The sequence below is a fragment of the Bos mutus genome, chromosome 9 (assembly GCF_027580195.1).
Source record: "Bos mutus isolate GX-2022 chromosome 9, NWIPB_WYAK_1.1, whole genome shotgun sequence".
NCBI classification, from domain to species: Eukaryota; Metazoa; Chordata; class Mammalia; order Artiodactyla; family Bovidae; genus Bos; species Bos mutus.
This window is the reverse complement of record NC_091625.1, coordinates 60,991,400-61,007,998: the sequence shown is the minus strand read 5'-3', so window position 1 is coordinate 61,007,998 and position 16,599 is coordinate 60,991,400. Positions and strand designations below refer to the sequence as shown.

The window sequence follows — 16,599 nt, the reverse complement described above, 5'->3', positions numbered from 1 at the left end:
TACCCTCTCTATCTAAAACGTTGTTCCCTTTCTTGTCCCGCCCTTGTTCCCCTCAGGACAGAAGAATATCAAAGAGAAGTAAAAACTGAAACTGAACAGGATCTTCTTGGGTATAATAGCCCCACTATGTGCCCAGCTTCTATTTTTGTAGAAAAAGACTTTATTCTCCTAGGCCTTCTTAGAGTTCTAAAGAGCAGACTCAAGAAGTTACTAATTAGGGAAGTGAAAGAATACAGAAATGAAGGAAAAGAAGTCAAGCAAGAAAGGTAATGATAAACAATAGTTCATCAATAAAACAGAGCCCTGGGACTTCCCTGGTGGTCCAGTGGTTAGGCCCTGGCGCTTTAATTTCTAGGACCTGGGTTCGACCTCTGGTCAGGAAACTGGGCGTCCTTGAGCTGTGCAGCACAGCCAAAATAAAGATAAATATCTTTATTTATACCTTCATTTATATATTTAAATATCTTAAATATCTGTGTGGATCACAACAAACCGTGGACAATTCTTAAAGAGATGGGACTACCAGACCACCTTACCTGCATACTGAGAAATCTATATGTAGGTCAAGAAGCAACACTTAGAACTAGACATGGAACAACAGACTGGTTCCGAATCAGGAAAGGAGTACATCAAGGCTGTATATTGTCACCCTGCTTATTTAACCTATATGCAGAATACATCATGCAAAATGCTGGGCTGGATGAAGCACAAGCTGGAATCAAGATTGCCGGGAGAAATATCAATAACCTCAGATATGCAGATGATACCACCCTTATGGCAGAAAGCGAAGAACTAAAGAGCCTCTTCAGAAAGTAAAAGAGGAGACTGAAAAAGTTGGCTTAAAACTCAACATTCAGAAAACTAAGATCATGGCACCTGGTCCCATCACTTCATGGCAAATAGATGGGGAAACAGTGACAGACTTTATTTTTTTGGACTCCAAAATCACTGCAGATGGTGACTGCAGCCATAAAATTAAAAGATGCTTGCTCCTTGGAAGAAAAGCTATGACCAACTTAGACAGCATTTTAAAAAGCAGAGACATTACTTTGCCAACAAAGGTCCATCTAGTCAAGGCTATGGTTTTTCCAGTAGTCATGTATGGATGTGAGAGCTGGACCATAAAGAAAGCTGAGTGCCGAAGAATTGATGCTTTTGAACTGTGGTGTTGGAGAAGACTCTTGAGAGTCCCTTGGACTGCAAGGAGATCCAACCAGTCCATCCTAAAGGAAATCATTCCTGACTATTCATTGGAAGGACTGATGCTGAAGCTGAAACTCCAATACTTTGGTCACCTGATGTGAAGAACTGACTCATTTGAAAAGACCCTGATGCTGGGAAAGATTGAGGGCAGGAGGAGAAGGAGATGGTTGGATGGCATCACCGACTCAATGGACTTGACCTTGAGCAATCTCTGAGAGTTGGTGATGGACAGGGAAAACTGGTGTGCTGCTGTCCATGGATCACAAAGAGTCGGACAGGACTGAGCAATTGAACTGATCTTTTAAAAAAAGAGAGTCCTAGTTCCTCCTCACAGGATATATATAATTATCTGACCCGTATGTTTGAGTTGTTCTACAGAAACTAAGGCCTCCACCCAAGTGGAGGATGGTGACTACACGCAGACTGGTTGGAACCTGAAGGCTGACTTTAAGATTCCCAAAGCATTTTCATGTTACCTCACTAAATACCAATCAGAAGAAAGTTCCACAAGCTGCAGCCCTTACTCCAAATGGCTGCCTTTGAACACCCTTCCCTGAAAGCGAGCGGGGAAGGCAGGTCTTGGGAGCACAGGCTGCCTTTCACAACAGCCAGCATCAGTAAACTAGCTCCACTGTGAGTGGACTCAAGTTCAGTTTGGTAACAGCAGCAGTGTAAGCTAGGGTCTGTGCTCCAGAAGGTGAGGGCCAAGGACACTGCAGAGGAGTCAGAGGGGTCTCCGCTGAGGGAAGAAGGCTGCTGGAGCCCCAGAAGGCCGACTTCCTGCCCAGCTTTGGCTCGCCAACCTGTTCACCCTAACAGTGAAGCACAGACCACACCACCCCGTGGAGAACTGGCCAGGGAGGTCCAAGAAGTGTTCAGGGGAAGAGGCCACAGCTCCAAAAAGAGGCAGACCCTTGCTTTGAGCTGGCTCCATGGGCCTCAGCTCGACCAGCTGAGTGACATTTGGGGGCCTTGGTGGCCAGACTCCTGTGCCTTGGAAATCCAGGGCTTGAACCCCTCCTAGGAAGAAGGCCACAGAGTAAAGCAATCAAGAGGGTCTCCATTCACAGTCTGGGTGCCCCACACAGAGGGCTCCTTAAATAGGGGTGGAGCGACAGTATACCAGGTGAAGATCATGTGTCTGAATTACTCTGGAAAGTCCCTAGGAAGGCATCACATTGGAGACACTCCACCTGGAGATGTAACTAGGAAGTAACCTTGTGAAGTGACACAGCAGTTGGGATATTATGATATTTAAGAAATATTTATTTGGTTTTCAGCCCCAGTTACTGGCACAGAGCTCCTGAAACTCTTGTAGCTTCCTAAGTGATACGGGTAAAAGGAGTATTCTTTTGTTGTTTATAACAAACCACACCTGAGTTTAAGCTAGAGTGGTGACTCTCGGTTAGCTCTCAGTTTCAGGATGGGGGCTGGTTATTAAGGAAACGACCAGGTGATTAGATGGTTGGAACTTTCAGCCCAACCCCCCAGCTTCTGGGGAAGGGAGGGCCTGGAGGTTGAGTTAACCAGCAGTGGGCAATGAGGTCATCAATCATGTCTACGCAATGGAACCTCCATAAAACCCCTAAACAGCCAGGTTCGGTGAGATTCCTGGTGAACACTTCAGGGAAGATGGTGTGCCCCAACTGCACGGGACAGAGGCCCCTGAGCTCAGGACCCTTCCAGTTCTCACCCTATGCCCTGCCTCATCCTCTGTCCCTCTGTATCTTTTATAATGATCTTTATAATAAAGTGGAGACTGTAAATAATGTGTTCCCTGACTCTACAAGCCATTCTAGCAAATTAGCAGGGGGTTGTGGGAACTCCAGTTTTGCAGCCAAGTCGGAGAGAAGTATAGATAACTGGAGACCCAATTCTTCTCATTGATGTCTGAAGTGGGTCTGATGATTGATGTCTCTGGGACTGAGCCCTTAACCTGTGGAGTCTGTGCTAACCCTTGTTGTTGTCATTGTTGTTTAGTCATCCAGTCGTATCCGACTCTTTTGCAACCCCATGGACTGCAGCCCACCAGGCTCCACTGTCCATGAAATTTCCAAGCAAGAATACCGGATGGGTTGCCATGCCCTTCTCCAGGGGATCTTCCCAACCCAGGGAGTGAACTTGCTTCTCCTGCAAGTCTCCTTCACGGCAGGGAGCTTCTTTACCTCTTGAGCCACTAGGGAAGCCCTAGGTAGTGTTAGAACCAAATTAAATTGTAGGACATGCAGCTGGTGTCTACAGACAACAGAAGAATTGTTTGGAGCAGAAAACCCACACATTAGACTCAGAAGTTTCGTGAGTAGAACAGATCATAGTAGCAGTAATAGTAATAGTATGAGCCCTTGTTCTGGGAGAGGCCCTAAGGAATTGTGTGCTGTGTGCCTAGGAGGCTGGGCTGCACACTCCCCGGGGCAGGAGCCGCGTCTTTATCACATGTCAGCATCCAGTGCCTGATGCATGGCCCACGCCACACTGTCCCCATGTCCCCATGCACACGCTCTCTGCTGCATCAGTCCTTGTTCGGTGCTTCCTGTAGGACACCTGGGTTTCAACCTCACGACAACCTGCTGAGGCAGTTACTGGAATTACCTCCATCCTATAGGCAAGAACCTGAGGATTAGAGATGAAAGTCTGGGAATGGAAGTCCCAGCCAGTGGAGGCACAACCAGAAAGAAGGGGTACCAGAACCCCCTCTTTAATGAATGCATCTCGCTGACTGGAGCATTCTCAATCAAAAAAAAAAACAGTTAATGTTTCTTGAGCACTTCTTATGTATCATGCACTTTGCTGAAAACTCCACACATAATCTTCACTGAGGTTGCTCTAAGGATTCAATAATTTGCCTTAGCCACACAGCTGTTAAAAGGCAGAGCTGGGGTATGGACTAAGCAAGGCAGGGTGGCCCCAGTATAATGGTTTTACAAGATGTCTGTAAATCCTTCAACACTCCTCCTAACAAAAGTCTAATTCCTCTCCCCTTTGAATCTGATTGGACCTCTGTGATCAATTCAAAGACTAGAATGCACCAGGACTAATAACGTTGTGAAACTTCCAGTTTCTGCTGGTTTCTCTTCAGCTGTCAGGTGGCCAAATTAGAGACCAGAGAGAGAGGGAATGATGAGAATGATGCCTTGATGCCCGAGGAGCCCAAGCTGTCCCCAGCCTAGCTTTGACATCTTTCCACCCTGGGCACCAGATATGAGAAGGAAGACACTTTTGAGATGACCCTGCAGAGGAGCAAAACTTGCCAGCCCACAATGTCTCTTTGCCATATGCATTATTTTGAGCTGAAAACAATCAAAGCTGGAAAGACTCAGGAAGAAATTTTGACTTTCCACCTAACTGCCTTGGCTTTCCTGGTGGCTCAGATGGTAAAGAATCCACCTGTAATGCAGGAGACTCAGATTTGATCCCTGGGTCGGGAAGATCCCCTGGAGAAGGGACTGATTACCCACTTCAGTATTCTTGCCTGGAGAATTCAATGGACAAAGGAGCCTGGGAGGTTACAGTCTATGGGGCTGCAAAGAGCTGGACCGACTGAGTGACTAACACACACACACACACACACACACACACATACAAACTGCCTTATATAATTTACACAGAGGGCCGATTCCCACAATAGATCTTACTAAACTTGTTTGACTTTCTCTGGTGAATCAATCTCATGTCAACTTAATTCTTAGACCAGCCAGAAGAACCTAGAAGAGTAGAGGAGACTTTCCTCCTGGACAAGGCCACCCGCTGCCATCATCTGACTGCATTCCCTTGAGAACTGACCTGCTGAACACAACCTGATTTGTGAGCAGAAATAGCCTATGACCTAAAGGTCACAGCCAGGGTAGCTGGTTACATAGGAGTGAATAGCCAGATACCAGAATTCTACAGCCCATGTTCTTAACCACAATACTGTGAGCAAATTAATTAATTAATAAGTGAGTGAAAGAATGAGTCTGTGTGATGATATCAAAGAAGAAAAAGGTCTTATTGAAACAGGAGGAAAGCGGGCAGGGCACAATCTTTAAAAGAATGACATAGCTGTTGAAGACCCGACAAAAATTGGTTAGAACCAACTAGGTCCAACATGGCAGAAGATTCGACTTTCAGTGGGCCTGGAACCACACAATATGCTCATTGTAACACATTAGATAAATGACCCTCCCACCAGCGCCATGATAGTTCCAAGGCTGACCATAAAAGGCCAAAAAGTGGGTGGTGGCCCATTTCCTGGAAATGTCCACACCTTCTCCAAAACAGTTGAAATAATCCTGTCCTCTCACTCATTAGCCTATGAAATTACCCTGCCCATAAAATCTACCCACCCCATATTTCTGGGACTCTCACCTTCTGAGATGGCCTATGCTCTGTGAACTGTTTTCCTGCCATTACCACTCTCTCCTTTCGAGGTGGATCGTATTCTGTCTATGGCATGTATCTCTAAATAAATCCACTTCTTACCCATCACTTTGTCTCTCACCGAATTCTTTCTGCAATGAGATATTGAGGACCTGAGATTCAGTCAGCCTTGAGAACAGGGCTGTGATTTCAATTTAAAGACAGTAGGTTCAGGTCCCAATCTGAGTTGGGCAGTTTCAATACAGTTCCAAATAGCCGAGAGATGTTTCATGTTAGAGGGAAGGCATCAACCTGGGGCTCTGGGCAGGGACGGGCCGTTGGATGAAGCAGGACGGCACAGGGGGCCACCGTGGAGTGATGCTCGTAGCAGACTCTGCAGGGATGTGAGGAACAGAGAGCCTTCTAAGGCAGGAGAGGTGAGAGCTGAGGTAGTCCGTGAGCTAGCTCACGTCCACCAGTGGAGGTGAGCTGGGAGGCAGTTGGCCAGACCACGGAAGTTCCTGGGACTCAGAGGGGAGAGGCGGGGGCTGTACTTCGTCCCATAGAAGATGGGATTCCCTGAAGTTTCTGAGGGAGCTGCGCCAGTAAGGGATGTTTCCAGGAGGTGAATTTGGTGACAAGGGGTAGTGTGAGGGCCATGGTGTGGGTATCAGCAGGGCATCCAGCCTTCTTATCATTATCATCCACTAAAGAGAAAATTTAATTGATTTCAGTTTATGAATTCATTTATACTTAAATGCCAAAGAATAAGATTTTGTCGGGGGGTGGAGCTTTGGAGGGCCACAACCATTGTAACGCCTAAGATTTTTCCATCCTGCAACAAGGGGCTGAGAAACGTGTGGTGTGAGAGGGTGGGGTGGGGAGGGAGGGGCAGATCTGAGAGACACTGTAATGCATGATTCAACTTGGTTGATCAGGACGGGGAAAAAGGGCAGGAGGGAGGGGGACAAAATCAGCAAGGACTCCAGAGCCCATTGCCTGAAGAGCCAGAGAAAGAGCTACAGAACATTGGCAGGTTCACTAAACGAAGGCCAGAAGCATGAGATTTGCAATTATCTCAAGGAAGCATGGGAGCCAATGTTTGCTGCCCTGTCTGCTACATTCAGCCCTTCGTTGTTGGATATAGCACAAGAAGAGTTCTCCTGTGCTCTAGAAATGATATGGGGGAAGCGGGTTGTATTACAGGCCCAGCCCCTGCCCCGACCTACCCCTGATCACAGGCTGGGCCCCCCGACCCCTTCTTTCCAGGCTCACTCAATCTCAGCCCGTCCAGACATGGCCCCTCCAGATCAAGTCTTCACCCTACTCTGTGTGGGCAGCTGACCACTAAGGGCAGCGTCCACATGTACAAACCCACCCCCCAGGCAGGAGCATAATCAGATCCAGATGCCACATGCTTGAATACCTGAAGGTTACAAGTTAAGCTAAGAAACTGGTAAATGGTATATATCCTGTCCTACTGCTTTGACCAATACACTTTCATGTCAACCCAGAAGGCCAACCCCAACCTTGGACTCAGGCTTCTGGGAGCTCTGGCTGGCCCAAGACGGGGCAGGGAGAATAGCCCAGCTCCAGGCGGCCCTATTTCCACCCACAGCAGTACCCGGCACGTGCCTATGGACACCGAGGTGCACCGCCTACACACACACACACACACACACGCACGCTGCTTGCATTCCACTGCCATGCTCCTGTTATTCGTGAGCACCCTTCACCTTGGCCCCCTCTTCCTTTCTCCACCCACTGGGCTCAGCCCCCGTGCATCTTTCCTCATTGCGAGCATTGCCTCTTGAATGAAGGCATCTCTGATTCTCTCTCTGGACAGAACTGACCACGTAACTCCCCCTCCATCAGCAGAGATGCCCTCCATTGCTTCTGTAATACGTGACTGCACTGAGTCATTTCTGTTTCACCTGTAGACAGCTTCTTGGGATGTCACTTCTTTGGATGACACTCTGGCATGCCAGGATTGCCAAGCGAAGTGACTGAACCCATGTCTTGTCCAGGAAGGGTAGCTCCTTGGCCTTCCTCCTCCCGAACTCCTCGAGGCAGCCCTCCCCTGGTGCCCACAACCAGCCCTGTTGCACCCTCCCTACAGTTCCTCTGTCCTTCCAGGAGTTCTCCATAATTTGATGTCTTGATGTGAAGACTTCATTAACACTGGTCTCCTCAACCAGAGCATTAACATTCCAAGGACTGTGGCTGTACTGCTCACTGTTGGGTCCCCAAGTGCCACCGACCCTGCTTCATACAAATCAGCTCCAAAAAACACCATATTTGTCTTAAGAATGAAAATGAAAGTATTTTGGTTGGAGGACCTAACCTACTTTGTGTCCACTTGCCCACCATCCTGACAAACTCCTTGGGTTTAATTCAAAAGAATCCACGATGACATTACATCCCTCCTTTACCTCCCACTTTTACATACATGTGTGCATGCCAAGTCGCTTCAGTCGTGTCTGACTCTTTACAACCCTATGAACTGTAGCCCACCAGGCTTCCCTGTCCATGGGATTCTCCAGGCAAGAATACTGGAGTGGGTTGCCATGCCCTTCTCCCAGTGATCTTACCAACCCTGGGATTAAACCCATGTCTCTTTAGTCTCCTGCATTGGCAGGCAGATTCTTTACCACTGGCACCACCTGGGAAGTCCCCCACTTCTACAGTTTGGATTAAAAACCAGCACCATGTGGGACTTCTCTGGTGCATAACTGGGGTTAAGACCACACATCCACTGCAAGGCGTGTGTGTTCAATCCCTCATTGGAGAACTAAGTTCTCACATGCCACTTGGCAAAAAAAAATTTTTTTAAAGAATCAGCATTGTGCTGATGAAAAGGTGAAATGATGTAGTTGCTGTGTGAGAATGTGTGATGTGTGAGAAGCTGCTGATGTGAAAAAAGTATGAGAGTTCCTCCAAAAATTAAACACAGAACTACCATGCTGCTGCTACTGCTAAGTCGCTTCAGTCGTGTCCGACTCTGTGCGACCCCATAGACAGCAGCCCACCAGGCTCTCCCGTCCCTGGGATTCTCCAGGCAAGAACACTGGAGTGGGGTGCCATTTCCTTCTCCAATGCACAAAGTGAAAAGTGAAAGTGAAAGTGAAGTCGTGCCCGACTCTCAGCAACCCCATGGACTGCAGCCCACCAGGCTCCTCCGTCCATGGGATTTTCCAGGCAAGAGTACTGGAGTGCAGTGCCATTGCCTTCTCCGTCGCATGAGTATATTAACCCCCAAATTGAAAACAGGGTCTTGAACAGATGTTGTACACACATGTTCATGGAAGCTTTTTCCCCAATACCCAAAAGGAAGGAATAATCCAAATGTCCAATGACAGATACATGGGTAAACAAGATGTGATATATTCATACAATGGACTATTGTTTGGCCTTAAAAAAGAAAGGAATCCTGTCACATACTACCAAATGAATGAACCTTGAAGACAAGGCTGAGTGAATCAGCCAGTCACAAAAAGACAAGTACTATATAATTCCACTGACACGAGATGCCTAGAGCAGTCAAATTCAGAGACTGAAAGTAGAATGGTGGTCCTCAGGGACAGGGGGAAGCAGGGAGTAGAGAGTTACTGTTTAATGGAGCTTCGGTTTTGGAAGATGAAAAGCTCTAGACATGGATGCTGGTGATAGTTGGACAACAACATGAATGTGCTTTGGCCCCTGAACTATATGCTTCAAATGGTTGAGATGGTAAGTTACATGTTCTGTATGTTTTACACTCAATTTTTTAAAAATTAAAATTTAATTAAAAAAATAAGCACATCACTTTTTCTAACAAATGGAAGGGAAACCCCAGGCAGGCCCCTGCAGGTTCTCCTAACCAGGACACACTACCGAACCAGGCAGCTGGGAGCTTAGACAAGATATTTTTGTTTCAACTGATCCCTGGGATTATTAGGAAGCTGCTAGATTTTTAATCTTTTCTTTTTCCAGACTGAAAAGGTCATCCAAGGGGTATCTAGTCTTAGGCAAATTCCTCTCTATCAGTTATTTTTAAATATCTGTCCACAAGGAAGCCCCTATTCGAGACACAAGTTAGAAAGAGAAGACAGGGATGGGAATACACAACCCATAATTGTTGAAGGACACCCTGTGGGTGTGGCCTGCTGAGTAAGTGGGGCTAAGTGCTAAGTGGGGGTGTGTTAGGCTGGACCTGCATTAGGGCAATTTGGGCCCAGGCTTTGCTTTGGACTGGGGGCCTGGCACAGGGCTGCCCCCAAAGAAGGCAGGCTTACTATTACTTGCACAGAGTCACCTACGTGCTGTCTGTCAGCCTCCTTCCTCAGAGTAATATCCACCACCAGCCACACTCCTGCCCAGGAGTGAGGGGCTGGGTGGAGTCCCTCAGGAGCACCGGCAGAGACAGCTTCTGAGCTCTAAACCATCCACAGAGGCTCCAGGGACCATGGATTGTGACAGTCATTGGAACCCTGGGCAGTGGGAAGCCCCCTCCTGTGACAGCCCCACCCAGCCTGCTTGGTCAGGACCCGTCCAGCTGCAAAGCTATTTCTGAATTCATGTATGTGTGTCTCACCGTGAGTTCCCCTAGTCCTACTTCATCCAAGTAGGACCATCTAGACATCCAGGATAGCCCTGCAGGGAAGAAAAGGTGGCCCAAGGACCAGCTGCCCTGGGGGAGGGGGTTGGGAGCAAGGAGGAGCAGCTCCCACCCTTTGCCTTGGTGAGATTATGACAGCTGATGTGTAAGGGTCTTATCGCATCTGCTGGAGGTGACAACTCCTTCTCCAGCAGCTTTCCGTGAAATCAGGGCCTTTACCAGCTTCAGAGGCCTACTCAGGCAGAGGCAGGGGACTGTCCTGATCCTTCATACTCCAGGGGAGTCCAGCTGATGGGCCCAGCACTTGCAGGGATCAGAATACAGGAAGTCCAGTTTACTCCCCGAACATGGCTTGAGGAAGGAGCACCCTGACTGGGGCTGCAGCCTGTTGGATGATTCTCCTCAGAGCTGGGTTTTCTGAGAATGTGGCAGGACTTCTCTTGCTGGTCCTGAGAGCTAGCTCCTGGCTTTCTCCCAGAGGAGGAGGGTGGTTTTATGAGGCTTTCACTTTTGCATCTGACATCACAGAAGAAACCCAAGTTTTGCCCCCAGTTGTTCTGTGCTCATCACTTAACCCTCTGGAGCCCAGGCTTTTCTGCAAACTGAAGGTCCTGACCAGGTGACGGCTCAGGCTCCTGCCAGCAATGACAGCCTCCATGAGAAAGTTACAAGGCGTGATTCGGAAGGTCACTCACACCCAGACACACGCAGCTGCTCCACAGAACTGTGCTCTGCCGAAGGGCTATACTGTGACTTTTGAGGACCCTGGACCCCTGCCTTCATGGACCCTTCCACCAGATAAAACATTTTAAAAAGTATTGGTATAAAGATGAATATATTACTATTATATATTAATATTTTATTCTACCTAAAATTTTATTTTTTTCTTCTGATTTTAAAATAAAATCTTTGTAGAGGCCCCTAGCAGTATTGTTTGTGAGCTCTAAACCCTATACCTACTCTGCCTAACTGCCTAGCACTGGAGGACACGCAGGTCAAAGGAGGCAAGAAAGAGACCCACTCAGGAGGGTGGGTCAGCAGCTGTGTGACGTGGGCCAGTCACCTCACCTCTCCACACCTCACGTTCCTCACCTGGGCATAACAATATCTACTTCATAATTATGGTCTACTTCATGGAGTTGTGAGGACCGAAGTAAGATGATGTCTGTAAGTGCCCTGATTAGAATGGTGCCTGGCACAGAAGTCACCAGGAATTGTTCGTTGGCATTAATGCTATTGTTTGGCAACCTTGTCCCAGTCATCTGACCCTCTGCATCTTAGCTCATCCTCTAGAATAGCGGTCCCCGGCCACCTTGGCACCAGATACTGCTTTCATAGGAGATAATTTTTCCACGGACAGGGGAGGTTTCTGGATGATTCAAACACATTACACTTATTGTGCACTTCATTTCTATTATTATGCCATCAGCTCCACCTCAGATCATCAGGCATTAGACCCTAGAGGTTGGGGACCCCTGCTCTAGAAGAGAAACAAAGAGGAGCTTTCTGCTTATAGGATACCATCTCGCTTGGACCTCCTGGAGCACATGCAGCTAATTTTAGAGCTGCTTACTCAGGAAAATGTTACTGAAGTTCATTAAATTCTCTGGTGGCATTACCCCTCAAGGGCAGCTGGATGCCTGGCTGAGCAGCTTTCTGTCCCAGCAGGAAGAAGAGGCAGGGACTGTCATCGGTCGCCTGCTTTCTCCTCCTGCTTGGCAAGTGTCAGAGCTCAGGGAACTGAGCGAGAGGCTTTGAAAATGCAAAGGCCCCTGGGATAGATTAACATCCTAATCCCCTAACAGTCACACAAGAGGGAGGCCTGACAGCTGGCTTTTTCTAAGGGGCTGTGAACCCATAGGTGCTGGGGGCTTTACATACATCATCTTGTTTAATCCTGACAGCCCCCACAGATGGAGGGATTACTTTCCCCACTTCACAAACCACAAGCAGAGGGTCGGTGGCTTGCTCACAAGTCACTCCTGCTCCTTCCTGCTGCCCCAAGAGGACGCTGGCACCTGAGAGAACTTCAAGAGCAAGATAAAGGGGAATAGAGACCAGCCTGCCAGGGTCTCTCTGGCCAGGGTGCATCAGCTGCCATGCTCTGGGCCTCAGTTTTCCCACCTGCACTAGGGGTGCCTGGGCCTGTGTCTCATGCATCCTGTGAGTCCCATCCTTCCCCCCGCCTTGTCGGTGCAGATGGCTGGCCCCGTCCAGGCTCCTGTCTCCCCGTGGCCTTTTTCTCCAGTTCCTGAGAGGGGCAGCCACCATCCATGCCAACCCTGCTGGACACCCCAGAGCAGGGAAACTCTTTTGGGGTCAAGTCTGCAAGGCGGCTGTGCAAGGGGTTAAATTGTTTTTTGGGTTTTCTTTTTTTAAGATCTTTTTTTTTTTTTTTTTTTGGCCACACTGTGCAGCATACGGGATCTTAGCTTCCCAACCAGGGACTGAGCCCACTCCCTCTGCACTGGGAGTGTGGAGTCTTAACCACTGGACCACCAGGGAAGTCCCTGCAAGGAGTTAAATGGTTGCAAGCAGGTGGCCCCCTCAGAAACCCAAATTCCCAGCCAGGCAAGGGGCAGCAGAGAACAGAGTCATTTTTCTGTGCAAAACTTCCTGCCTGCTCTTATTCTTTTAAGAAAGGCAAGTTGGCAGCAGCAGGGCTAGGCCTTTGAGAATGTAAACAGCTCCATCGTCTCCAACCCCTCTTCTCAACACTCACTTCCTTCCATCGCTTTGCTCCAGGGGATAATTAGTGAGTTGGGCTATGCTGACTGTGACTGGGAATCCCAAGGCCCCCCGCCCCGGGAAGGAGGGCTGTGCCTGAGGGAACCCGATGGAACAGCAGCAGAAGGCAGTCCTGGAATCAGGCCCCAAAGGGCTGAAGGTGGGGGGGACACATCTTACCTCCAAAAGCGGGCCTCATGGTGAAATCATGATCATCCACTCTGAGAAGTGGCTGAGGTTTTCCATGTCGGATTTTGGTCATATCAGGGTTCTTCTTATACAGGTGACTGCAAAGACAGGCAAAAAATGTTTTCCATCCTCCCACCGAGGCATTGTGTGAGATGATTTGGGGAGATTACTTTCTGCAGGATCTACCTGTTAGACACTTTTCCCCCATCTTACTGTCTCTTTGTCCCCTGAAGGGAGGTTGAGAGATAAAGGATCCTTGCTCCCCCATCCCCGCTTGCCCCCAGCACCCCAGGCCCTCACCAACAGGCTGACCTGATGACCTGGCCCTTCCAGAGGCTTCTAAAACAGATCCCTCCCAGACAGGACCCCATTCTACCTTGGCAAGCTCCTAATTTGTCTTGCCAAAAGTCATGATTGGATGACCAATGCTTGGGTTGAATGGTTTATGATGGTTTTTTTTTTCTTTTGAAATATTTCTTTAGGAATTTCCCTGGTGGTCCAGTGGTTGACCTGGAGAGCAACTAAGCCCACGCACCACAACTATTAAAGCCCGTGTCCCAGAGGCAGTGCTCAACAACGAGAGAAACCACCCCAGCGAGGCTCAAGGGAGAGTACCACCTGCTTGCTGCAACTAGAGAAAGCATGCTTGCAGCGGCCAAGACCCAGTGCAGCCAAGAATTAATTAAATAAATTAATTAACTTACAGAAATTTCTTCAATGTTGTTATAATATTGGTTTTGTGATAAGTAAAATTCTGAGACAAATATAGTTAAAGTTTTAACAGGCTGGTTTGATCCTAGCCAGACCTGATATTCCTCACGTCAGTCCAGTTGGCAGCTGTCTACAGAAGCCACCCTGGCGCAGAGAGCCTCAACCCTTGGGAGAACAGACCGTTCACAGCCAGCGGGCATGGAGGCCACAGCTGGGCACAGAATTGCTCGAACCGTCCAGCCAGGTGGTGAGGGAGGCGGGTTGGAGCCCAGGACGGCAGACCCCGCTTCCCTGTCCTTCCTCTAACCCAGAGGACAAAGGAGTGATTCTCTCCTCACTCACACTCGTTCTTTCCATATCTTTTTTCCCACCACAACCACACATAATCCTAAAGCAGTCAAGTTCCAAATATTCCAAAGCAGTATTCTACTTACAGGATGATCACTAAACAGGAGACATAATAAGAGGAGAGGGAGAATAAAATGGAGAGGAAGGAAGGAAGGCAAGCAAGCAGGTTATTTGAACGTTCGGGTCTGATGGAATGTGAGTTTTAATTCTTTTTTTTTTTTTTAATGGCCATACTGTGAGGCTTACAGGGTTTCAAAGTTCCCCAATAGGGATGGAAAGTGGGCCCCAGCAGTGAAAACCCAGAATCCTCACCACTAGGCCACCAGGAAACTCCCTGAGATTTAATTCTTGATGGAAGGAAATAACCTTATAAGAAATCAGTGTTACTATAATACTATCTGTAATGTATTAGTGAAGGGTTTTAGAAATCAAGGAAGAGACTTTGTTTTTCAATGTCTGTTGTTCATTTATATACACCCCTATTTACTCTCCGTGTTCTTATCACACTTCATTGACTTTTTAGAGAAACAAGCATATTTCCTGTTTAAATTCTGTAAGAGAAGAGTGACATATTCCCTGTCTCGGGGTCCTGTTCTTTGAGACATCTTCCTATGAAATCCTTAAATTTCATTCTCTCAGCTCTGCCCAGATGGTATTATTTGATGGGAGGTCAAGGGAAGGCAACCCCCTCCAGTATTCTTGTCTAGAATATCCCACGGACAGAAGAGCCTGGTGGGCTGCAGTCGATGGGGTCGCCAAGAGTCAGACACAACTGAAGCGACTTAGCATGCAGCATGCTTAAAAGAATTTGCACAGAGGGTCTGTTCCTGGAATAGAGCTGTCACCAGAGATGTCTGCAAAGAATAGAGGGTAGGGGTGGTGGAGAAACTCTGCAGGGCCTGGAGATCAGCATCCACCATGTCCCATTGCCTGCACAGCCTGGCACACCATTGCTTTACCAAACATTTCTTTTTCCGTCTTCATGAGAATTGCCTTCCTCCTGACTGAAGTCCTAAACCACTACCTCCAACATCCTCCTTCATCTTTAGCTGAAGATGGTATTTAATGTGAGGGCTTGGCCATTTGGGAGAATTCCTCATTTTTCCTGTGTCTCTCCCATGGATACAGATTATTGAACTTTTGTTTGATCTTCTCCTGTTAAGTTCTCTCACGTCAATTTGATTCCTACACCAGCCAGAAGAACCTAGCAGGTAGAGGAAAATGTCTTTGTCTGGACAATATGGACAGCCATCCTGCTCTCTTGTTGCACGATTCTTTGATTCCTGGACTAAAATTTATTTTCTCAGCACATTCCTATGGAGCATTTACTCTGTCCAAAGACTCCTCACTCCAGTCATGGGAGGACAGACACTCATTCCCCTCACAGAGTTGATAAACAGACAGTAAACAAATGGAGAGAGAAATAATATGACTTCAGAAATTAAGTGCCATAAAAATATAATAAAGCAGAGTAAGGAAGAAGAGAGAGATGGGTTGGGGTAGAGGGTGGTCAAGGAAGCCTTGTGAGCCCTGAAGAGAAGGTGAGCTGTGAGAGGAGCTGAAGAAAGTGCATCCTGAGAGAGGGACCAGCAAGTGCAAACATCCTGAGGTGAGTCTTGTGTGTGGAACAGTAAGAAGACCAGTGGGTGGAGAACGAGGAGGAGGAGAGCAGTACGAAAGGAGGTGGGAGACAAGGCCAGGGGCTAGGTCTGAGGCCCTCAGATATATGACACTGAGAGGGGAAACCCATGGCAATTCTGAGCGGGGGAGTCACAAGGTCTGGATTAATACCTGAGAAGATCACTCAGGTAGAAGAGATGGTGGAAGGGCAGAGAAGCAGAAGGCTTTTGCTGAGACAACATGGTACCTGGGTTAGGGCGGTGAGCGGTGAGGGTGTAGAGAACTGATCAGATTTGAGGGAGGCAGAAAGACCTTGCTGAGGGCTTGGGGATGGGGATGGGGGAAACAGAGAGGCAAGGATGGCCCAGGTTTATGACGAGCACCTGGGTGAATGGTGGAAACATTCGCTAAGATGATGAAAACTGGGGGAGTGGCATGTTTGTGGAGATGATGGAGCATCACATTCTTAGGAGCCATCTTGATTTCCAGACGCCTGCGAGACACCAGGTATAAAGTGCAACTAGGGCGGCGGCAACTCAGAAAGCAGGAGCAGTAGCAGTGTTTTCACTTCCTTTGGCCTTGTAGGTTCTGGAGGTCCCTGGGGGCTCAGCAGAGGTGCCTGGCCCTCCTTCTCCCTGAGCCCTTTGAACTCTGCCCTCAAACACCCTGGCCCAACTTCCTCCCCTTCTCCCCTTCTCACTGCTAATTCTCATTAGCATTCAAACTGAACCCTCCTTCTCCCTGAGCCCTTTGAACTCTGCCCTCAAACACCCTGGCCCAACTTCCTCCCCTTCTCCCCTTCTCACTGCTAATTCTCATCAGCATTCAAACTGAATTCTAGTCTCTCTCACCTTGAACCAAAACAAAGA

General features: G+C 48.1%; 1 protein-coding gene across 1 annotated transcript in view; it reads right to left on the bottom strand.

Moving 5' to 3' along the window:
- Window positions 1-16,599, bottom strand: part of GABRR2 (gamma-aminobutyric acid type A receptor subunit rho2) — a 40,295-nt gene that overhangs the window by 18,000 nt on the left and 5,696 nt on the right. The window contains exon 2 of the mRNA XM_005889289.2: window positions 13,043-13,149. Within this exon, the coding sequence (XP_005889351.2) occupies window positions 13,043-13,149 (107 nt within the window). The remainder of the gene's footprint in view (window positions 1-13,042; window positions 13,150-16,599) is intronic.